At 45.9% G+C, this 24583-nt stretch overlaps 1 protein-coding gene across 1 annotated transcript in view; it reads right to left on the bottom strand.

Annotated features, from left to right (window-relative positions):
* ZNF740 (zinc finger protein 740) overlaps nt 1-24583 on the bottom strand; it is a 57397-nt gene that overhangs the window by 3882 nt on the left and 28932 nt on the right. Inside the window, exon 4 of the mRNA XM_029595063.1 lies at nt 12929-13052. Within this exon, the coding sequence (XP_029450923.1) occupies nt 12929-13052 (124 nt within the window). The remainder of the gene's footprint in view (nt 1-12928; nt 13053-24583) is intronic.

Here is a 24583-nt window from a genome sequence, read left to right as displayed (position 1 = left end):
CCAGACAATAATGAGATGTGAATGTGTGGAGAGAAGAAAGTCCACGTTACAGCCTTGCAGATCTCCTCCACGGGAGCTGCTCGCAAGTGGGCCTCCGACACTGCCATGGCTCTGACAGAATGAGCCTTGACATGACCCGCAAGATGCAGTCCTGCCTGTGCATAACAGAAGGAGATGCAATCTGCTAGCCAATTGAATATTGTCTATCTGGCAACGGCAAAGCCCAACTTATTCCTACCAAAAGAAATAAAAAGTTGGGTGAACTGTCTATGGGCTTCTGTCTGCTCCAGATAGAAGGCCAAGACTCGCTTGCAGTCCAAACTGTGCAGTGTTTGTTCACTTTGATGCGAATGGGGCCCGGGAAAGAATGTTGGCAGGACTATGGACTGGTTAAGATTGAAGTCCATCACCACCTTAGGCAGGAATTTATGGTGTGTACACAAGACCATCTGTCATGGTAAAACTTAGTGGAAGGTAGTCATTAAGGCTTGGAGCTCGCTGACCCTGTGCGCTAAGATGACTGCCACCAAAAATATGACCTTCCAGGTCAGGTACTTCAGAACACAGGTGTGCTGCAGCTCAAAAGCAGCTTTCATCAGCTAACACCATGTTGAGATCCCAAGACACAGCAGGAGGTCTTAGGGGAGGCTTTAATTGATGCAGGCCCTACATGAATTGTACAACTATAGGCTGTACAGAGATGGGCGTACCATCTACACCATGGTGGTATGCATCAATGGCACTGAGATGAACTCTAACAGAGTTGGTTTTTTAAGCCAGCTTCCAATAGGTGTAGAAGGTAATCAAGTAGTTTTGTGTGGGACAGGAGAACAGATCTAGGGCCTTCTGCTCACACCTCCTCAACTTCAGTCCGTAGAACTTTCTAGTGGAAGGATTTCTAGAAGCCATCAGGACCCAAACACATCCTCAGAGATCGAGAGGTTGCAGGATTAACCTCTCAACATGCAAGCTGTGAGCGACAGGGCCTGGAAGTTGGGATGCTGCAACCTGCCTTAATCTTGTGTGATGAGATCTGGGGAAGACCCCAGACTGATTGGTATCCAGATGGACAACTCCCATAGGAGTGGAAACCAGACCTATCTTGGCCAATGAGGGGCTATGAGGATCATAGTCCCCCTGTTCTTGTGAAGCTTCAATAGTCTTCGCTACTAAGGGAATTCAAGGATATGTATACAGAAAACCCTTGCCCCAGTGACAGGCAAGGGTGTCCAAGGCCGGTTTGCCATCTGACCTGTACAGGGAGCAGAACCGAGGCACCTTACCTGTTGCAAGGGATGCAAACAGATCCAAATCTGGGCTCCCCCAGAGGCAGACTATCTGGTTCACTGTCTCCTGGTCCAGGAACCACTAGTGGTCTCAACTCAGCCTATCAGCTACCATGTTCTCCGTTCTGGTCAAGTACATGGCCCACAACCAGATCTGGGCTGCTTCTTGACGTAGGAGGTACGATCCTGTGCCTCCCTGTTTGCTGACATACCACATGGCTAGCAGGTTGTCGGTTTGGTTCAGGACAACTTTGTTGGACAGCCGATCTCTGAAAGCCCATAGTGTGTACCTTATCGCCCGAATCTCCAGGAAGTTGATTTGACAAGAATGTTCCTGAGCGGACCAGAGACCCTGGGTGCTGAGCCCATCTACATCAGCTCCCCACCCCAGGGTGGATGCATCTGTGGTTAGGACAATTTGGGTAGGGGGACTTAAAAAATAAATCCCCCGTTCCAATTTGAAAGTACCCACCACCTGAACAATGAGTCCCAGAGAGATGGGGTGACTCGGATGCAATTCTGGAGGTTCTGAGTGGCTTAACGCCACTGAAACCTCAGGGTCCATTGGGTTCTGCGCATGTGTAAATATGCCAAGGGAGTGACATGGATGCTTGCAGCCCAACACTCTCAACATGTGCCAGGCTGACACCTGCTGGCGAGGCTGAAACACTGCTGCGAAGGTCATCAAGGGAATGGCCCTTTGTCGAGGCAAGAAGGCTTTGGCCTGAGCTCTGTCTAGCAGGGCTCCTATGAAGTCCAACTGAAGTGACGGGCTGCGATGGGACTTCGGGTAGTTGATGACAAACCCTAAGGACTCCACCAGGATAGTCAAGTGCATGGACCTGGCAGCCCCTGCCTGAGATGTGCTCTTGACCAGCCAATTGTCCAGATAAGGGAAAACATGCACTTCCAGCCTGCAGAGGTGCACCGCCACTCCAGCCAGGCATTTTGTGAAGACTCATTGGGCTGACGCTAGCCTGAATAGCAACACCTGGTACTGGAAGTGCTGTTTTCCTACCGCAAATCGTAGATACTTCCTGTGACCGGGGAAGATCTCATTATGCGGGTATGCATCCTTTAGATCAAGGGAGCATAGCCAGTCCCCTTTTTGTAAAGAGAGATCAAGGTGCCCAGGGAAACCATCTTGAACTTTTCTTTTTTTCAGAAACTTAGGTCTATGATGGGGCAGAGTTCTCCTGTTCTCTTTGGAATCAGGAAGTACCTGGAGTAGAATCCCTGCCCTCATTGCCCTAGAGGTACGGGCTCGACTGCCCTGGCCATTAAAAGGGAGGAGAGCTCCACTAGCAGTAACTCCTGATGTGCTACCTGCCCCCAAAACGGGCACGGAGGACAATTTTGCGGGACACCCAATAGGTTCAACTGATACCCTTGATGGATGATGCAAAAAACTCCACTAGTCTGAGGTTATACTGGGCCACTTGTTCGCAAAAAACTGTAGCCTGCCCCCGACCGGAGGGTCCAACGTCCCAGGTATAGGTGACTGGCTCATGCTCCCTACAACCCAGTCGAAACCCTGTCCCTAGAGTTTACTGAGGCGCCGGCTGGGGCTTGGGGGCTCTCTGCTGCCTGAGACGGCTGCAGGAGCCCTGATGGTGCTAATGGGAGCAAGGGGGGCAGAGGATAGTTCTTCCTTTGGCAAACAAAAGACTTCCTTGTCCCTATCTCACCGGCCTCCTAGAAGAGGAGTATGGGTCTGGAGTGCTGGCGGAGAGTTGTTGGAGGGTTTCACGGTAGTGCTAAAGTTGGGCCACAGCGTCCCTCATCCTATCTCCAAAGAGATTCTCCCCAGTACAGGGCATGTCAAAGATTCGAGACCTGCAGCCATGCCATTCTGTGGGTGAGAATTCCCGCTGCAGAGACTTTCCATGCCATCTCGAAAACATCGTAGGTTGTTCAGACCTCGTGTTTTCTACACTCCAGGTCCTTTTGCACCAGCAACATGAGGGTGTCGTGCTGCTGCTGCTGAGGCAGCTGCTCGGCCACCTCCTGCACCTGCTTCCAGATGTCCCGCGAGTACTGGCTCATGTAGAGCTGGTAGGCATTAATGTGGGCAATGAGCATGGTGCTTGAAATACCTTCCTTCCAAGAGCATCCATCACACTCTGTGGTACTTCCCTGGCAGGCACCAAGGAATTAGTCAGAGAACGCTTGGCCCTGACGCTTATCGAATCCGGCAGCCTTCTGGACAAGGTAGACCTCGTCCGCCTTCTAATTTATGGGAGACACTCTGAGGGAGTGCAGCAGCTCCTTAAGGATCTCGTGCACCGGGACTACCATGATCTCCTTAGAAGGCTCCATGAACTGAAGTATCTCAAGCATTTTGTGCCTGGCATCCTCCTCTATTAAGAACTGAAATGGGATGGTTTCTGCCATCACCCTCACAAACCCTGTGAAGGTCAAGTCCTCAGGTGGAGACTTCTTTTGGAGGAGGACTCCGAAGCGTCATCCCCCCCAAGGGTCATAGGGGTTCTCATTCTTACTGTAAGGTTCAGGGGATGGGTGACTAGATACTCGGCCTTTGTCCAGAGGTGCAGGCACCGGTAAAACTGGATGGGGAGCTGCAGCCCTCGGTGTCTCTGCTGGCCTCTCTGGAGTTTCCTCCTCCTTGGAATCGGCAACAACCAGCATATTGGTAGGAGGCGGCCTCTGTGCCCCGCCAGGCACAGATGCTGTCACGGGAACCAATGCCAGCTGGATCTGTAATGCACCGATGAGCATGTTGAGCTTCTCCAGAAGCGGTACAAGGATGGGTGGCACTGGGTCCGGTGCAGTCTGTGCCACAGGATCAAAGCCTTGCAGTGCCTGCTCCATCACTAGCTGGACAGCGCTCCAGCTCCTCCTCAAATGTTTCCGATGCTAACACTGACTGGGAGGAAAGAGGGGTGGGCCACATCTTCTTCGGATCCTCGAGGTAGGATCAATGACTGGCATCAGCACCGGTGGAGACTGTTGTGGACTCTCGGCACCGATGGAGGACTAGCACTCCTCGCCACAGGGTCACTTCGAGGTCATCACAGCATGAGCTGTTGTATCCCAGTATCCGGCACACTGCATCGATGGGGACCGGTGCCGATGATTCTTCGGCTTCCCTCGCTGCTCGGCCTGGTCCTTCCCTGTACAGAGACTGATGACGAGGAACCGATATCCTCGGCCTTGAGGAGATCGACGGGTGGTCGGTCTTTAGAGCCCCTATCCACCGATGAAATAGACAGTCCCGCTGATGTCAATGGCTCGGTTTCCATCGGTGCAGCTCCTTGGTCCTTCGATGCTGATGCCACCTATGGCAATACTAATGACTCGAACTTCTTCGACCCAAAGAGCTATTCCATCTTGTCGAGTTGAAGCTGACATCCCTTTGGGATCATCTGGGCACATAAGCAGCAATCCCAGATGTCATTCGATGCCCCTAGGCAGAGGACACATATCTCATGCAGATAGGTGATGGACATGGTCCTCGGGCACTGGGTGCACCACCGAAAACTAGACATGGCCATATCAGATGAAACAAAAAGGGCACAAACTGAAAACGATAGTGGTAGGTCATCAATAGCCAGTGGGCACCAATGCATCGTCGCCATGGGGAATCAACTGCGAAAGGAAATTTACCAGAATTGCCGAAAACCCTAACTAGGAGCATAGGAGCACAACGGGAAGGCACTGAGAGGTACCCAGTGATGGAATAACAAAAAACCCCCATAAAAAATGCAAGAAGGAAAAGTTTTCCACAAGGCCAAAAACAGCCAAAAGTGAGCTCATTCACACTGCGACGCTTACAGCTCCGCAGAAAAAGAGACTGAAGAGGGACCCTGCATAGACATGTGGTATAGGGCATGCTAAGTGTATATAGTCAAAGTTCTAGAAACTCTGACACAAGTTTTTTGCATCAGGCTCCATCTTATGATGGTACCCATGTGTGAGGACTACCATTCTGCTTGTCCATGGAGAATTACAAAATTATATTTACAAGAAACATGGTTGGCAACGAGGTGCAGTGTTGTGTATCAATATCACCAACATTGCTATAGAAGCTGATATTTTTAAATGCAACCCTAAAAGGGCAAACAAATAAGACTATATAAAGCAATACACTGGGGAAAAAACCAGCTAAAATTATTAAATGCTTGGGAAACGTGGTGGGACAGGGAGGGACACTGAGCAGACTGGGATCAAATTTTAGAAATAATACGGAAATGCTCTAGAGATATGGGTATAGTGGAACAGCAATATAAGATACTTATGAAGGCATACTTGGTGCCTTTTTATTCAAAGGTGATAGCACAAAAAAGTGGAACGTGCTGGAGCATTATGGGGAGGCAGGAGAAATTGCATATCCTGGTTTCCTGTTAGGTTACACAGCATTACTGGAATGACATCCAGGAATGTATCAAGCAGATGATGGGGAGGAAGTTACCAGATGACCCAAGAGTATATGCTTTGTTTTTCATGCCACAAGGACACGAGAATAGTAAAAGGTCAACTGTAATAAAAAATTAATCCTAGGGGTAAGAAGGGTAATACTAAAAAGTGGAAAAGGGGTCAAGGTCTCCCATGATTCAAAGGTGGTATGGTGAATTAAGTAAACTGATAGAGTTAAAGCTGTTGGCCAGGCTACAGGTTAATGTGAAGCAACGCATAAAGAATGTTCAAACAGATGTGGACAACGTGTAAAAAGATGCAATGTAGCTACCCATAGTATAAGAGTGGAAGGGGGGCTAGGGGGGGGGGGAGGTAAAGTTACAAAATTAGTACAAAAGACAATTCCTTCAAGGGAAGGATGTTTCTTCTCCTCTTTCTTGGGGACTTACTTAAATTACCTGTGGTTTTTTTCTTTTAATAAGTTGTAGTATGTAAGGATATTGTGGTCTTATAATGCTGCGAAACAGGGATTTTAGATGTATCACAGCAATAATGGTATTGGTTCATTTTGTAGTTGTATTAAAAAAAAAAAAAAGCAAGTTTCAAAAAAAAAAAAAAAAAAAAAGAATGGGTCTTCCAGATTCTTTCAGGAGCAGACAGTGCGCTTTCTTGGTATCTGGTGATGTTGCATCTCCTGAAGGAATCATCTATGGCACTTATGCTACACTTCTGAGCTTGAACAAACCCCAGGACCCGCCACAAAATAAAACAACAGCAAAACCAAAATCAAAAGCTTGGAATAGACCAACAGTTCAGGATCTCTTACAGTAGCAGCTACTTTTTCCTCACTTGAAAACCACTCATTTGTTTATGTAAATTTGATCTTCAGCTCTGGAAGACCTAGATAGGAAAATTGGTTCTTACCTGCTAATTTTCACTCCTGTGGTACCATGGATCAGTCCAGACTGCTGGGTTTTGCCTCCCTTCCAGCAGATGGAGACAGAGAAAAACTTCAAGAGCACCCCTCTTAATCCGGTTTGCCACCTGCATCTCTTCAGTATTAATACTACCAAAGCAGAAATATGGAACTAATCAATGTGCAGATCAAGCAAAGGACAAGAAAGAAACAAGCAAACTATGTACATGTGAAAAACTGCAAACAGGATAAGGAGAAACCTATAACCTTCTTCAGCTTGTAGAGAATCAGAAATAAAATGCTGTTAACACAGAAAGGAGCGGACGCTCAAGACAAATACTGGTTATCCCCCCCAATAGGAGGGCGTCTGGACTGGTCCGTGGTACTACAGGAACAAAAATTAGCAGGTAAGGACCAATTCTCCTTTCCCTGTACGTACCCGGATCAGTCCAGACTCCTGGGATGTACCAAAGCTTCCCAATCTGGGGTGGGACCTTGAGAGTCCCGCTCGAATGACACTGCTCCCGAAACCGTTGACATCTTGTGCCTGGACATCCAAATGGTAGTGTCTGGCAAAAGTATGCAGAGACTTCCAGGTCGCTGCCCTGCAAATTTCTTGCGGCGAGACCAACTGGCAGTCTTCCCAGGAAGAAGCCTGCGACCGGATCGAATGCGCTTTCAAGCCATCAGGGACAGGCCGCCTGTGGCAAATATAAGCGGAAGCAATGGCCTCTTTCAACCAACGGGCTATAATCATTTTCGACGCTTTAAGACCCTTCTTCATGCCGCTCCATAAAACAAACAGATGATCCGAGACCCGAAAGGCACTAGTGACCTCAAGGTAACGTAACTGACATCCAGATGCCTCAACTCTCTAGCTTGAGGTGCATCCATCTCGACGTTTGGAAAGGCCGGGAGTTCCACATATTGATTCAAGTGGAAAGCAGAGACAACCTTTGGCAAAAAGGATGGAACCGTTCTCAGTGAGACTCTGGACTCAGAAATACATAAAAAAGGTTCCCTGCAAGAAAGGGCTTGAAGTTCAGATATCCTCCTAGCTGAATAGATCGCTACTAAAAACACCGCCTTTAGAGTTAAAACCTTTAAGGCGGCCTTCTTAAGAGGTTCTAAAGGAGCTTCACATAAGACCCCAAGGACCAAATTAAGGCTCCAGGATAGACATACCGGAAGGACTGGGCGATTCAAATGCTTCGCCCCTTGGAGGAAACGCACATCAGAATGCGCCGCCAGTGTCGCACCATGAACCTTGCCTCTCAGGCATCCCAAGGCTGCCACCTGCACCTGGAGGGAATTAAACGACAACTCTTTGCTTAGGCCTTTTTGCAAGAATGCCACAATCCGTGCCACTGAGGTTTCACGAGGAAGGACTCCCTGCTCGCGACACCAAGATTCGAAGACCTTCCACACCCTGACATAAGTTACAGAAGCAGAGATCTTCTGAGCCCGAAATAGTGTGGTAATGACATCTTCAGGATAACCTTTCTTCCGTAACTGCTTCCTTTCAAAAGCCAGCCCACTAGACAAAAGCGATTCGCCTGATTGAAAAATATAGGGCCTTGACGCAGTATATTTGGAAGATGACTCAGGCGCAAGGGCCGTCCACTGCGAGATTGACCAGGTCTGCAAACCATGGTCTTCTGAGCCATTCTGAAGCCACTAGGATTACCTTCCCTGGGTGAACTTCTGTCTTCCTTAGAACCTTGCCTATCAGAAGCCATGGAGGAAACGCATAGAGGAGGACCTCGTGCGGCCAAAGGAGGACCAGGACATCTACCCCTTCCGCTCTGTGTTCTCTTCTGCGACTGAAGTATCGTCATGCCTTGACATTCTTCCAAGTCGTCATCAAGTCCAGATGAGGAGGACCCCATCTGCGAGAGATGAGGACCATCACGTCCAAGGACAGCTCCCACTCTCCAGGTCTAGCCTTTGGTAGTTCAAAAAATCCGCTTGTACATTGTTGGTCCTCACAATGTGTGATGCTACCAACAAGATGAGATGCTGTTCCTCCCAGGTCATCAGCATCTCCGCTTCCAAAGCCACCGAACGACTTTGGTTCCTCCTTGACTGTTGATGTAGGCAACAGATGTCGCATTGTTGGATAAAATTTGCACTGCCCAGTTGCGCACGCGAGGAAGAAAACTCTATAAAGCCAAACGCACCGCTCTCGTTTTCAGGCGATTGATGGACCACTGTGCCTCTTCCTGTGACCACTGGCCCTGGACCAATTGAGATTGGCACACTGCTCCCCAACTGAAGAGGCTGGCATCCGTGGTCACTATCACCCACTGAGGCACCTCGTGGTCCACCCCATGCCTCAAGTGTTCTTGGGCAAGCCACCAACCAAGACTGGACCTGGCAGACTCTGTGAGCGGTAAGGGAATCCGAAACTCCTCTGACATAAGATCCCAATGGGAGAGCAACGCTCTTTGTAAAGGCCTCATATGAGAAAACGCCCACAGGACCAACTCCAAAGTGGATGCCATGGAGCCAAGGACCTGCAAATAGTCCCAGACCCTGGGTAGAAGAGCTGCCAAGAGATGTCTATTCCTTATTTTGGTGATCCGTTCTTCCTGGCTTGCCCGCTCAGGTATCGAACCATGCTAAGCCCAGGACCTGAGAAGAAAGAAGATGACTCTTGGCCGAGGGACCTCAGAAGGTGTAAGACTTTGTTGACCACCTGCTTGCAGAGTTCTTCTGATTTCGCCTGAATGAGCCAGTACAAGTACGGGTGAACTAGAAGCCCCTCCCTTCGGAGAGCTGCCGCCACCACCATCATCTTGGTGAAAGTGCGGGGAGTTATAGCCAGATAGAACGGGAGGGCACAGAACTGAAAATGCATTCCGAGGATCATGAATCGAAGAAACCTTTGGTGATCCTTGTGGATACAGATGTGTAGATATGCTTTTGTCAGATCCAGGGAAGCCAAGAACTCCCCGCTGCGGACTGCTGCAATGACCGAGCGTAGGTTCTCCATCCGAAAATGCGGCACTTTGAGGGTCTTGTTCACCTTTTTTAGGTCCAGGATTGGATGGAAAGAGCCTTCCATTTTTGACACCACAAAATAGATGGAACAACATCCCGTCTTCCATTCCCCCTGGGGAACAGGAACAATGGCCCCGAGGCACTCCAGCCTGTGGAGAGTTTGCCGAACAATCTGTTTCTTCAACTGGGAACCACAGGGGGAGATCATAAACAGATCTCTGAGAGGCCGAGCAAATTCTAACACGTAGCCGTGTTCTATAATGCTTAGAACCCACTAGTCTGACATTATCTTATTTATTTATTTATTTTTATATACCGGTGTTCGATTTTACATATCACATCGGTTTACATTTAAACAAACTTTGCAGGAACTCATGCGTTACCTTTGTCAAATACATTTAAATATGGGGATTGTTAACAAGGGATATAAAAGAACATGGGGAATGGCTAACACTACGGGATGCATGAAGGGGTGCACAAAAGGGAGTGCCCCTTTGTCACGCCCCTTCGGCGCGTGATACCTGGTGTTCTGGCGCTGTTTAATGTCCATCACAGTTCTCAGTGACATCAGAGGGGGCGGGTCTCCCAATCAAGGATCACACACCGCCCCTCCCCTCTCAGTTCCAGATGGATTCTTTCACCTTTCTTGACCCATTCCTCGTAAAACAGGGACAGCCGTCTGCCAATGATTGGAATAGAGGAACGGGCCAGCCGAATTTCACTGAGAGGAAGGGACTCCTGACCGGCCCCTTCTCGGTTCGCTCAATATCCGCGAAAGGAATGAGACCAGGATTGAGATCTCCCCGAAGTTTGTCTCTGGCCCGGTGCAGGTGCCCTGTTCTGTCAGAAGCATCTTTGCCCTCGAAAACAAGAGCAGGTTGGAAGAAAACCTTTAGCCCCCTTAGGTTTATCCTCAGGGAGCTTGTGCACCTTATTGTCACCCAGAGACTTGATCAGTTGCTCCAAGTCTTCGCCAAAAAGGAATTTGCCCTTAAAAGGGAGTACACTAAGCTGGGCCTTAGAGGAAACATCAGCAGACCAGTTGCGTAACCACAGAAGCCTCCTCGCCGATACCGTAGACACCATTGTTCTGGAGGAGGTACGAAGGAGGTCATATAAGTCGTCTGCCCCATAAGTGACAGCCACCTCCAAGCACTCTGCCTGCACCGATTCCTGAGGTGGGGGCGTCCCTGGTACTCAGCAACTGCTGTACCCACCTCAGGCTTGAGCGAAGCATGAAACTGCTAAAGACTGCAGCCTGAATGCCGAGAGCTGAAACTTCGAATATCCGTTTGAGATAAGACTTCAAGCTTCCTATCCTGTAGGTCTTTAATGGCCACCACTCCCAACACCGGAATAGTGGTTCTCTTCGTGACAGCCGACACTGAAGCATCCACCTTAGGAATTTTCAAAAGCTCCAAAGTCTCCTCGGGCAAAGGATAAAGTTTGTCCATAGCCCTGCCCATTCTCAGGCCTGTCTCTGGAATATCCCACTCCCGGATCATTAGCTGTTGAACCATGCAATGGAAAAGAAAAGTCTTGGCTGGACCTCGCAAACCAGCCATGACCGGATCCACCTTTTTCTGGCCCGGGTCATCCAGAGGGAGCGCAATGCCAAGCTCTGCTAGAACATGCAGAATGAGAGGGCCCAGCTCTTCCCTCTGAAACAAGCGAATGACCTTCGGGTCGTCTCCCTCCAAAGGTGAAGCCTTCTCCAGCTTCACATCCTGATCGACCCCAGTAAGGGGCGGAGGGACCGAGAGAGGATCAGATTGCCCTACAAGATCTGAGTCTCTCCAATGAGGGCTCAAGTGGGGGAGGAAGGGAAATAGAACCAAGAGAAGAGAAATAGAACCAAGAGGGCTCAAGTGGGGGAGGAAGGGAAATAGAACCAAGAGCTAAAAGAAACAGATAAGTATGAGAGAAAAAATGTGTGAAGCTTGCTGGGCAGACTGGATGGGCCGTTTGGTCTTCTTCTGCCGTCATTTCTATGTTTATATGTTTCTAAGTCTCCCTGAAGTGAGAGGCCCCGAATCTTCCTGACTCTAGCGGTCCCCTGCGGCTCCAGCCATCTAGGGACCTTCCTGGGTGGCCCCTCCATCAACCTGTGCTTTGACACAAAGCTTTGCTATGACTGGCTAGCCAAATAAGCTTTGTGCATTAATAGCACAAAGTCAGCAGTAAAAGCAGCCGGGTTTCTCATATCCCCCTCCAGGGGATCGGGATCATCATCGGAGATTTCTTGCAGCGAGACCTGAGGACCCTCAGGACTAAATTTGGCAAGAGATAGGTCTGGCAGGAGATCTCCTCCCCCTGCCACTTTATCCTGAGTGGGAGAAAAAGTTTTTAAGATGGCCACCGTTCCTGCGTTCAGCGGGAACAGGTCAGCCTCTTTCTCCTGCACACCGGGCCGTTTGCCCGCAACACAGGACTTCACCGCTGACCTCATCACTGCCCCTGAAGATCCCTCCCCACTGGGAAGGCAACGAGATCACAGGCCTGTGTGGGAGAGCCGCAAAGCTGGATCCTCGCAGGCCGAGCCTCACACATCACGTGGCATGGCCGGCACTGAGAGGGAGCGTGCTCGGGAGGCACCGACAAAGAAATGAAAATTAAAGAATGGAGTCTGGGAGCCTGAAGTGTGGCCATGGGTGCATGAACAGCCTCGGACTGCATATGTGAGGAGAACTGCTGTGCGGCTAAGAAATAAACAGAGCCTGGTTTGTTTTTTTTTGTTTGTTTTTTTTAAGGCTCAAGCAAAAAAAAAAAAAAAATCAAGCTTTACTGGCAAGGCAGGCAGACTTCCCCAGCTCCGGGTGGGGGAGGGACCGGACCACTGGTAATCACCCCTGGCACCTGACTGGAACAGGGAGCCTCCCGGGGTATCCAACCCTTGCTCCTATAATACTTGCCACCAGGGGGGATGGTCCCACTAGGAAGGACCTACCAACCCCCTGGGAGGATTCACCATTCCTTGTTGTCTTGCTTGATCTTATGAAAACTCTCTTTTGTTTATTTATTTATTTTAACTTCTAAATTAATTCAGAACCGCAGGTTTTGCACCACCTCTGTTTGTTGGAGACAGAGAAATACTGAAGAGATGCAGGTGGCACACCGGATTAAGAGGGGTGCTCTTGGAAGTTTTTCTCTGTCTCCATCTGCTGGAAGGGAGGGAATATCCAGCAGTCTGGACTGATCCGGGTATGTATAGGGAACCCATGTTCAGGAATCCTAGCAGATGCAACCATCTACCTTGTGCAAGATACTGTCTCATGGAGTAATGTCTCCAAACGGGTTTGTTTTGCACACACCCTGACAAGAAGAAGCCTCACTCAGACTGCCTCACCTGTGTGGATGAAGATGTGTCTCTTCAGATGATAGCTGCTCCGAAAGGCTCCGTAGCAGTGCTCACAAATAAAATTCTTAGGGATTGTCAGCTGGAAAGACCCGTTCTGTTCAACCACCACCACCTGCAAAGCATAGTGCAAGGTAACCATCTCCATAGGAGTTGGAACGTGGGGGGGCACAGAGGCTAAGGCCCCCTCATAATTTCTGCCAGAAGCCTTAATGGTGGCAGGTGGGACGGCACATTAGGTCCTTTCTACTGCTGCCACGATTACCTCACTAATACTCCCTGGAGGATCAGCTGCCAGCGCCTAAATGACAAATTTCAAAAACTGAAATATTGTATGGTAGATCTGATAACTCAATATAGTGAAAAAAACCACACACTTCGGAAACTTTAATATAAAAAGTGGAATTACCTCATATATGTAGGTGCTATTTTTATGACATTTGACAAGCAAAACCGCATTCACTTATTTAAAGGGATGCCATATCTGCACCACTGAAGTGATTTTACCACCTCTGAATATAATCATTGGGTTCCACTTTTTAAATTTTAAACATAATACAGTGCCACTACTTTATTGCGCTCTATTAAAGAAATAAAAAACTCTTATCTCAAGAATTGCAGTGCTTCCACGAACACACATTGAGTTGGTTTCATAGCACATGTCAAACGGCATAAAAATAGCACCTACACATATGAGGTAATTCCACTTTTTATATTAAAGTTTCCAGTGTGTGGTTTTTTTCACTATATTGAGTGCCTAGATGACATCATCAGTTGCTGCCAGCCGAACAGAAGGAAGTAGCCCATTTGGCAAGGCCGCGATCCTCCAAAAACAGGTCTGGCTGGGCCACTGCTGAGCCCATTGTGTGTGTGTCTCTGACTGCCTATGTGTTTGTGATTGTGTGCGAGAGTGCCTGTCTGTGTGAGAAAGTGCCTGCCTATGTGTGTGTGAGAGAGTACTTTCTTGCCTGCCTGTATGTGTGTGTGAGTGCCTGCCTGAATGCGTGAGAGCAAGTGGGGAATGTCAGAGAATGAACATGTGCAAGTGTGCGAGAGAGAAAGGATAAAGTTTGTGTTGCCACCCTCCCTCCATTCCACAATATTCACAGGGTGATTGGCCATCAAAAGATCTAAGGTATGGGGAGCGAGAGATTTTTTAATCTTTACTAGTTTTCATTTTTGGGTGTTATTTGATGTGTCTACTGTTTTGAAATAGTTTATTGGTTTTTGGGAAAATATTAAAAGTTATGTGAGTTTTTAATTATTGGATATTCTATTCATTGGCTGTTCTGAAAATAATTATTCCTTTTACTAATATTATTTTATTATTATGAATGGGCGGAGCTCAGAGCAGAGTTTGGGATGGAGCTGGGGCGGAGCTTGGTTAGGCCCTCTGCATTCCACTGCCCATAACCTTCTCCCCCATTACTTCCATATCCTAAAGGGAGACTTCATGTACAATAAGGCTGCGCCTTCATACTACCTGAAATTTTGGAAAATGTCAAAATGATAACACTTAGCAGCTTATATTGACTAAAAAAGCTAGAGCTGTCCAGACTACATGTCAGCTTAGTGGCCTTTTCTTGGAGACATGGAAGATGGTATTCATATTATTAAAAACCTGAAGGTATTAGCCTTGATTTGTATTAAAATAATAAAGGAAACCAAGTCTAGTTCCTGCCTATCATTGGACTAAGACCCTTTAACCCAAAATGAGATACTTAATGTCACTTATTTCATAAGAAATAATAAAGAAATAATACCCATGAATTAACAAATGCTTTTTATGATTACTAAATTTGAGACTTACTGTATCTGTGCAATTATATATATATATATTTATATATATAATATATATAAACAATATATAATATATATATTTACAATATATATATATATATATAATATATATATATATATTTACAAACCTCGTTGATTATTTAATGCAAATTTCCCCTTGTTATTCACACCCTCATTTATTCATTTGTTAACTTGTTTTATTTGTTCAATGTAAAGCGCCATGCCTGGCGTTTGTTTGTGTTACACTGTAAACCGATGTGATATCCTGGATGAATGTCGGTATATAAAAATTTTAAATAAATAAATAAAATAAATAAATTATTCCTATTTCCTCACTGCCATCATCTCCCAAGTGAGATTCTGCACATCAAAGACTTAAAAAACATAACACTATGTGGAGCTCATTTTCATATGTTATCTATTGGTTATAAAGGAGAAAATACCTGATAATTTCCTTTCCTCTAATGAGAACAGGTCAATCCCACCAGTGAGTTATGCACCTCTGCCAGCAGATGGAGACAGAGCAAAAGCTGATGTCACAGACATATAATCCCACCCCATCAGCCTGCCAGTATTCTCTAGAAAAGCTGATTATACTTGAACATTATCATTAACAACCAACCACTCATGCTTCCAACCCAACGAGAACACTGAGTTCAGACAAAAGAACTAACATATGCACTAAACTAAGGGGCTACAAAAGCCACTTACAAGACTTCAACGAAGAGCAGGAATCACATTCTGCAATGTTTGTCCTGAAAAGGCTTACCTTAAATTTAAACACTGGCAGCCTAGGGTGGGTCTGGGATTGCCCTCAGAGGAAAGAAAATAACCAGTAAGTAGCAATTTCTCCTTCTCTGCATTCAGGCAGGTCAACCCCACCAGCTGGATGTACCAAAGCTAATCCCAAACAGGGCGGGAGGCTGCCAGTGGTCTAGTCAATATCGCCTGCACGAACATGGCATCCTCCATAGCCCGAACATCCAAGTGGTAGTATTTGGAAAGGGTGTGCAAAGATGAGCATGTCGTTGCTCAGCAAAACTCGGCAGGTGACACCAAACTAAGTTCGTCCACGATACCACCTGAGCCTCTGTGGAACGCGGTCTAATTTGTTTCTGCAGAGCAACCTCAGCCGCCACACAGGCAGCCATAATGACTTCTTTAATCCAATGGCTATCGTTGCCTAGGTTGCTGGAGCTCCCTGTTCACCTCCAGCATGGAGCAAAAACAGGCAACCTCCGGACAGTTTTAGTCACCTCCAAGTAATGCAGCAAATGCCGTTTGATGTCCAAGAAATGCAAAAAATGATACTCACTTTCATCTCTGTCCCTGCCCAAAGTGGTGGGGAAGTGAACTGATTCAAACAAAACTTTGAAACCACTTTTGCCCAAACAAAAAAAAAAAAAGGTTATACTACCCCCAGAGGCATAATCAGAAAATGCTCACGGCAAGAAGGAGCCTTCAGCTCGTAAACCTGATGTGGCAAACAGATTGCTACCAGGAAAAAAAAAAAAGTCTTCGAATTAAGTAGCCGTAAGAAAAAAATGTGCAACGGCCGTAAGGCCAGACCTACCGATAATTCCAGGAAGAAATTAAAAGGTGTTAAGGGCCAAGCCCTTATGCAAGCTATCCTATAAGAAATTCCAAAATTAAAGGAATATCCACCTTGAGAGGTTGAGAGCTTCACTCAAAACACCAGGCCTCAAAACTCTCCAAACTAACATAGGTTTGGGAATAGAAAAAAATGTTCTGGCCCAAAGGAATGTGGAAATCACAGCAGGCGAATAACTGCACTTCAACAACCAAGCCCTTTCTTTTAATTATTGAAATTTTATTAACTGACAGTCAACAAGAAATCAACAAAACAGAGTGTACATGTCAGTCATGTATAATCCGCATTATTCCCACCTGCAACAGAAAATGTAAATATAGGCATAAACATGAAGGCGTAGACATAAAAATACATGGTATGAATCACAAATAGTCAAATAATCATCTGGAGGCATAAAGTAATGAACAGCAGATGGCTAAGTGATGGACAGTATGGATACAGCCTGGCGATTAAGAATCTAAGGAATATAACACCCAGGAAGACCTCTTTATACTCAAACCTGAATGATGGAGACATAAAAGATGGTGGAATAGGGACCCCCCAATATATAGAGCACCAATCAGCACATGACCACCAAATCTTCTGAAAAGAAGACATTTGCTGAGCAGGAGAGGCTGTAATGTATGCCATGCGTAATAAAAGTGTAGTCTCATGAGTACAGACTGCAAAGACGGAATTGATGCTTGTTGCCAGTGCAAGGCCACTTCACAACGGGTGGCAATATAAACCTGGTGACAAATAGTGCAAATAATAAAGGGGAACAAGGACAGCCCTGTCACGTGCTTCTCCCTACTTCAAACTGTAAGCCATACCCCCCCATTAACCTTTACACACACTTTTGGGAATTCATATAATTTCCTCAGCCACTGCATGAAAAAAGGGCCAAATCCCATCCCTTCCAGCATCTTGAAAAGAAAAGGCCAGTGGACTAGGTCAAATGCCTTCTCAGCGTCTATTGATAACAGGAGGGAGGGTACATGATCCATATTTACCCACCACAAAAGATCCACTATTTTGCGGACATTATCCGCCAGCATGCGGCCTACTTGATCTGTGTGCACTAAATCGCCAATAATTCTAATCAACCTTTCAGCTAATACCCTGGCTAGAATTTTAAGATCTAAATTAATTAATGAAATGGGATAATAAGAACTACACAGAGCTGGATCCCTTCCCGGCTTTGCAATAATAGAGATACCAGCTACATTGTGAGAATTTCTTATAGTAGCCGCCGGAGTAGCCATCCAATCCCGGGGACTTCCTCGACTTAAGTGATTTAATTACATGAAGTACTTCAGGTGTACTTACAGGGCTATCTATTAACTGTTGCTGCTCCAGAGTGAGATTGGGTAAGGGAATTTCAGCAAAGTATGAATCAATATCAGAGTTCACGATTGCACTCTCATAGAATATAGCGAGGCATAAAACTGTGAGAAACATTGGCGTATCTCATGGGTAGAAGTCACTACTTCTCCTTTTGAGTTCTTGATCTTAGCTATGGATCTCTGAGCTATCTGCGCCTTTAATCTCGGAGTCAAAAATCACCCCATCTTGCTGCCCCCTTCAAAATGCGTCTGCCTAACAAGGTCAAGGTTATGCACCAAATGATCATCATCTAAGACTTGCAGTTCAGATCTAGCTTTGGATAGTTGATGGAATATAGTTTTAGACTGGGACAACATGTAGGAGGGAGCTAGTTCAGATATTTGATCCAGTAATTTAACCCTTTTCTCCTCCTTATTCCTGCTTACAAAAAGCAGCTCGCGAGATAATTGTCCCACTTATAACTGCTTTGGAGCCTTCCCAAAGTACTTCCTTGGAGACTGGTGACAGCGCATTAAGAGAAAAGTATTCATGAATCTTTTCCTGCAAAGTTTTGCAGAAGCTTTCATCTTTAAGCAACTTTCATTTAGTCTCCATTATCTTTGTCCAGAATTGATTTCTGATAGAGACAAATCAAACCATATGGAGGGCATGGCCTGACCAAGTAATACTACCAACGTCAATTATCAATGCTCTATTCTGCAAGAGCTTATCCACTAGGAAATAGTCTATTTGGGAATAGGATGTATGAGGTGGAGAATAAAATGTGTAGACTCTAGACTTGGGATGTCTCTGTCTCCAAATATCTACAAGACTCTATTGGGACTTAATCATAGATAGCATATTGCTTACCCCCTTCAAAGATGTACTAGCTTGGCTTGAAGAATCCAACTTTACATTCCTGGGAAAATTGAAATCTCCTCCCACAATCAGGAACCCCTCCAGATATGTCAACAACTCCTCCTCTAATGTGCGTAAGAACACCAATTGCTCAGTATTAGGCACATGAAGCTTCATTCACTATGGGGAAAATATCCCTCCCAAGTTTAATTTTAATTATAAGAAATCTACCCTTGGTGTCAGATACCTGGGAAATCAAATCATAACCCACATGTCGGAAAATAAGGATCCCCACTCCCACATACCTGCCTTCCCTAATGCTTGCTGCTAAACACTGAATTGGGAAATCTTTAGAGGATAAGTCTTTCATGTCTTTTCCAGAGGTGAATGTCTTGAATTAACGCAATAGAGACCCTTGAAGAAGAGAGTTCATGAAAAAAGAAGGCTGCGTTTCCTGTAAGTGTTAAGACCCTTCTCGTTGATGGACAGTATTCTAACTGCCATAATACTAGAAAGAAAAAGAAAGAAGTCCTTTGTTCCTTAGCCTCTACAAAAAAGGTTATCAAAGCAAAATTCCCCTCCTGAGAAGCCTCCCAAACCCAACATATCCACCATGTACATATAAAAAGAAAACTATATCTACAGCATTCTGTTATGAATCCTGCTCCACGTACTCGTGATCTACCAAACCCACCGGTAGATCTCTCCACCCAAAAAGGGAGCTTAGTATCAGGCATGAGAAAAGGCCCAACTGCCCATCTCCACTGTAATTTCTATAAAAACTCTCATCCTACAATAGCCACTTCCAAAAGAACAGGAATGATCAAACCCACTGAAACCCAGTTAAGACCAATAAAGACACACCACTGAGGCATTACCCCTAACTGAAGATAATATTAAAATGGAACTACTCCTGTTAGGAAACCCATATTATAAACAGTAAGCTAGAATAAAATGTTCCTTCAGCCAGGCAGGCTTGCAGCAATATCAGCCTTGGTCAGATAGATTAGAATGCGAGTCCTCTGACTGATGCCTCAGCCTCTTTCCTCCCTTCCCGGCACGTTTCCAAGCGTCCATTTTCTGATCTCCTTGCGCAGTCTTCGGGACTGCAAATGTCATGCTGAGGTTGGCCCGCTGAAAAACTTCCACTGCCTCCGCCAGGTTTAAATCTTGAAAGATATACCTTTGCATGTAAATAGCAGGAAAAAAGGAAAGGCCAACCGATAAGGGATATCTTCGGCCCTCAACGCTGCAGTAACTTCCTTGAGTTCAAATCTCTTGCGCAATGTGGTGGGGGCCAAATCATTATAGATATAATTTTGTGACCTTCCCACTGCCATGCTTGCTATTTCCGGGCCAGCGTATACAGCCTCGACTTAAGGACAAAACTGTGTAGGCAAAAAATTCTCTCTCGCCCGGCCCTCCTGTTGTGGGCCAAAAGCACGATGCGCTCGCTCAATGACAATATCCGGGGTAGCAGAATTGTCCGACACATTTCCAGCCGAGTCGGAGCTCAATAACATCTTGCAGATTTTTTTTTAGCAATCAAATGCGCATTGAGATAGTCCGGCGATTCTGGAACACCCCATACCCGCAGTTTGTATCATCAAGAGTAATTTTCCAAATCCTCTAGTTTTCTTCAAAAATAACTTGTTTGGCTTGAACAGATTTATGTTGGTCTTCTAGGGATTTAATTGAGTCTGTCTATCCAGGTGCGTATCCAATTCGTCGACCCTTGAACCCAGAGCTGCCATGTCGCCCCTTACCACCGAGATCAAGGCCAGCAGTTCTTGTTTGAATTGTTTCATGTCTGCTCTCAGCTCTAGAAACCAGCCTCACAGCTCATCTTGGGAGGGCAGATCTGATAGCCCTTGCCTGGGAGATGTTGCAGGCATTCTTTCTTCTGCCAGTGAGGCTTCCGATTGAGCAGAGGCCTGGTTGCCATTTTCCTCGCTAGGCTCTGATGCAATTTTAGCGTAGAACTGCCACAAATATGCTGTTTTGGGTTTTGCAGCCATATCGGTCTCTAAGGGAGCTTTGTATCTTCAAAAAAATGCTGAATGGTGTGTGGATGGCTAAATTAGGCTTTGGATTTGGTGGGGGAGAAGCCGGAGCTCAGCAGCTAGGCATCCGCTTCAGCCAATGACGTCAGCAAGCCCCAACAACTGAGCCTTTTCAATAGCCAAACCATAAAACAAAATAGACCTGGATCCCTGTGATGAATGGTCCCTGCCGCAACAGATCCTTCCGAGATGGTAGCCTGAGGGGACTGCCCCCCCAACCGACTCTGGAGATCAGCATACTGTGGCCTCCAAGCCCAACCCGGAGCCACTAAAAGGACGGTGTTGGTTTGCCTTGCAGGTCTTCCGGACTATCTTGCCTGCCAGAGGCTAGGAGGGAAATGCATACACAGGGGGGCAAGTGGCCACTCCTGAATGAGAGCATCAATGCCCAGTGCTTTTGGATCCTGCCTGCGACTGGAACTTTCACATTGTTGAAAGTCACCAACAGGTCTAGGTCTGGTAGGCCCCAGCGGTTCCCAAGGAACCAAAGGTTTCATCTGCCAGCTCCCACTCTCCTGGGTCCAAGGTCCTCCTGCTGAGGATGTCTGCTCTGATATTGTCCTTTCCAGCAAAGTGAGAGGCGGTGATGCCTAGTAGATGTTATTCCACTGACACCATGAGCGCATCTATTTCCTCTGAAACCTGTTGACTCTTAGTTCCATCCTGATTGATGGACGCCACCGTCGTTGCATTGCTTGACATTATCCGGACTGCCCAAGCCTCTAGACACTCAGCGAACTGACCCTGCTTTCAATCTGTTAATGTTCCACTGTTGCTCCTCTGCATTCCAGCGACCTTACACCATCAACTCTTGACAGTGAGCCCCTCAACCCAGCAGCTCAGATCTGTTGTGACTACCAACCAATCGGGCGTCTCCCTGAGATGAACCACCTGGAACCACCAGTGCAACCGAGACTTCACCTCCAATGGTAGGAGCAGCCTCATCACAGTTTTGCGACTGCGGATTCCATTGGTTAAGCAACGCGTGTTGAAAAAAAAAATCCCATGTGTGCCCTTACCCAGGTGACTACTTCCAATGCAGCAGCCAACATCCACAGGGCCTGTAGATAAGCCCACACAATAAGGCAAATAGAGTTCATCAGGGTGCGAACTTGAGCCATGATCGTTTGGATTTGAGTCTCTGGCAGAAATACTCTGCCCTGCTCCAGAGTCGGAGTCAGTTGCTAACTGCTCTGGCCAGATTCACTGCCCAACTTAGCTCCTGTAGCAACAAAACAACCTTGCGAGAAGCACAAAGATTCTCTTCATGCTCTTGGCACGAATCAACCAGTCATCCCAATAGGGGTGAACTAGAATCATCTTTGCATAAGGCCAACGCTACCATCACCATGACCTTGGAAAAGGTCCTGGGTGCAGTGGCTAAACCGAAAGGCAAGGCCTGGAACTGATAAGGACAATTTAGAATGGCCAACCAGTGTTCCCAGTGAATATACAGATATGCCTCCATCATATCCAGAGACGCGAAGTATTCCCCTGTTTGTACTGCCATTAGGACAGATCGTACCTTTTCCATCCTGAAATGAGTGACTCGCAACAGACGACTGATGCCCCTGAGATCCAGTACGGTCGGAAAGGACCCTTCCTTCTCAGGCATGCCAAAATAAAAGGAATACCGGCCCGGATTATGCTGTGATTCGGGAACGGAAATCACGGCTCTCAGGACCAAGAACCTGTATAATGTAGCTTCCACTGCTGCTCTCTCCGGAGTGGAATTACATGGGAATATCATAAAGGCATCTGGAGGAATGTGAAGAAATTCTAGAGCATACCAATCCGGAACCACTTCGAAGACCCATTGATCTGAAGTAATCTGGATCCATTCTGTAACAAAAAAAAAAAAAAGAGATAGGCAGCCATCTATTTCCTGCCCCAATAAGGGAGCCCACAAATCCTTACTGAGAAGATTGAGGGGCTCCATCCCGCATCTTTTGGAAGCCTTCGTGATGAAAGGACGGGATCTCTAGCAAGAACCTCCTATATAAGGCCACTCGCCCGAAAAGTCCTGGAAACTGGCTTCTTGTCCTCTGGCAAGTGAAGGACCTGGGTTTCCCCCCATTTAGTTTCCATCTTCTCCAATTCATTGCCAAATGAAAGCGAACCCTTGAAGGGCTGCTTGGTAAGACTGGACTTTGAAATAGTATCTGCTGACCAGTTGCGCAACCACAGCTGTCGCCTAGCTGCAATTACAGAAGCAGCCATGGGGTCTACAATGGCCCCATCAGTGGCAAATTTATATGTGGCTAAGTTTGAAGAAGATTTTTTACTAGACAATTTTAAAGACAAAATTTTATTATGGAAGAGATACATTAACGACATCTTTTTATTGTGGGAGGGTGAGGTAGCATCTTTAGAAAAGTTTTTTAATTGGCTCAATACGTTAGATAACAACTTGAAATTCACGATGAGTTTTAACAGCACTAACATAGCATTTTTAGATATTTTAATTAGTTTCAAAGGAGGACATTTTAGTACTGACATTTACAGGAAGCAAACAGATACAAATAAGCTATTTCATTACAAAAGCTGCCACAATAACTCACTACTTAGAAATCTACCATAGTCACAGTTTTTAAGGTTGCGAAGGTTGTGCGCAGACAAGTCAACCTTCCATATAAGAGCCAAAGAAATGAAACAAAGGTTCATTGACAAAGATTATCCGATTAAACATATAGATACTGGATATACAAGAGCATCGAAATATAAGAGATTAGATCTCTTGAAGAAGAAAGAGAAGAGACCCATGAATCGAATCGTATGTCCCATCACCTACACCCAGATGTCACACAATATTGTGTCTATTTTAAGAAAATATTGGCCAATTTTACAAGTGTTATCTGTTTTTAAAGATAAAGAATTACTGGTAGCAAACAAACGTGAAAAAAATTTGAAAGATTTGATTTCACTGTCCACATTGCCACAGCATCCGATTCGAGGTATAAGACCCCCAGGCCATTACCCCTGTGGTAGATGTTCAGTGTATAATGTGAATCTTAAAACAGACCATTTAGAAATACCTGGACAACACATAATTTTCAGATTTAGAACTTTTACAAATTGCAACATCAAAGGAGTTATATATGCAGCAATTTGCCCATGCAATAAGGTTTACATAGGCAAAACTATTAAGAGAATTCAAAAAAGCAAGTTTGCTTACCGTAAATGGTGTTTCCGTAGATAGCAGGATGAATTAGCCATGCTGTTGATGGGAGTCCCAAGCTCCTGAGCATGCCATGGATGATTGTTATTAGTTCTTTAGAATATGGTGTGACCGAATGTGGACAGTCAATTGCTGGTTATGGATCTATTAAAGTTTGTAAGACTGCTTGACCAAGTTTGACATCTGCAGCAGCTTGATGATCAAGACAATAGTGTAAAGTGAATGTATGTAGAGAAGACCATGTGGCCGCTTTGCAAATATCCAGAAGAGGAACATTTCTTAAGTGAGCTATCGAAGTGGAAACTGCACGCACTTAATGGGTATTTGGTTGTATAGATAGTATAATGTTCTTCTTTTGGTGATAGTAAAGAATACATTGAGCGATCCAACTTGATATAGTGCACTTGGATACTGGTATTCCGGGCGCATTAGGATTAGAAGAGAGAAAGAGTTGAGAAGGTCTGGTATCTAATTGTGTTTTTTCTTTATAATATGCTAACGCTCTTTTACAGTCCAGCGTGTGGTCTGGTGTGGTTTTGGAAAGAATGTTGGGAGTTCAATTGTTTGATTCAAATGAAAAGTCGAAACCATCTTTGGGAGAAAGGAAGGATGAGTTCAGAGCGTCACCTTATGTTTGTAGAACTGAAGATATGGTGGATAGTGAACCAAGGCCTGTAGTTTGCTAACTGTACAGGCAGAAGTGACCGCTACCAGAAAAACCACTTTCCAAGTGAGGTATTTAGGGTGCGCTGATTCCAGTGGCTCAAAGGGAAATCTCAATTGCTCTAAAACTATGTTTAGATCCCAGGCTACTGGTGGTTTGGTGATCG

The sequence above is a fragment of the Rhinatrema bivittatum genome, chromosome 3, assembly GCF_901001135.1.
Source record: "Rhinatrema bivittatum chromosome 3, aRhiBiv1.1, whole genome shotgun sequence".
Classification (NCBI taxonomy): Eukaryota; Metazoa; Chordata; class Amphibia; order Gymnophiona; family Rhinatrematidae; genus Rhinatrema; species Rhinatrema bivittatum.
This window is presented reverse-complemented; position numbering and strand designations above follow the sequence as displayed.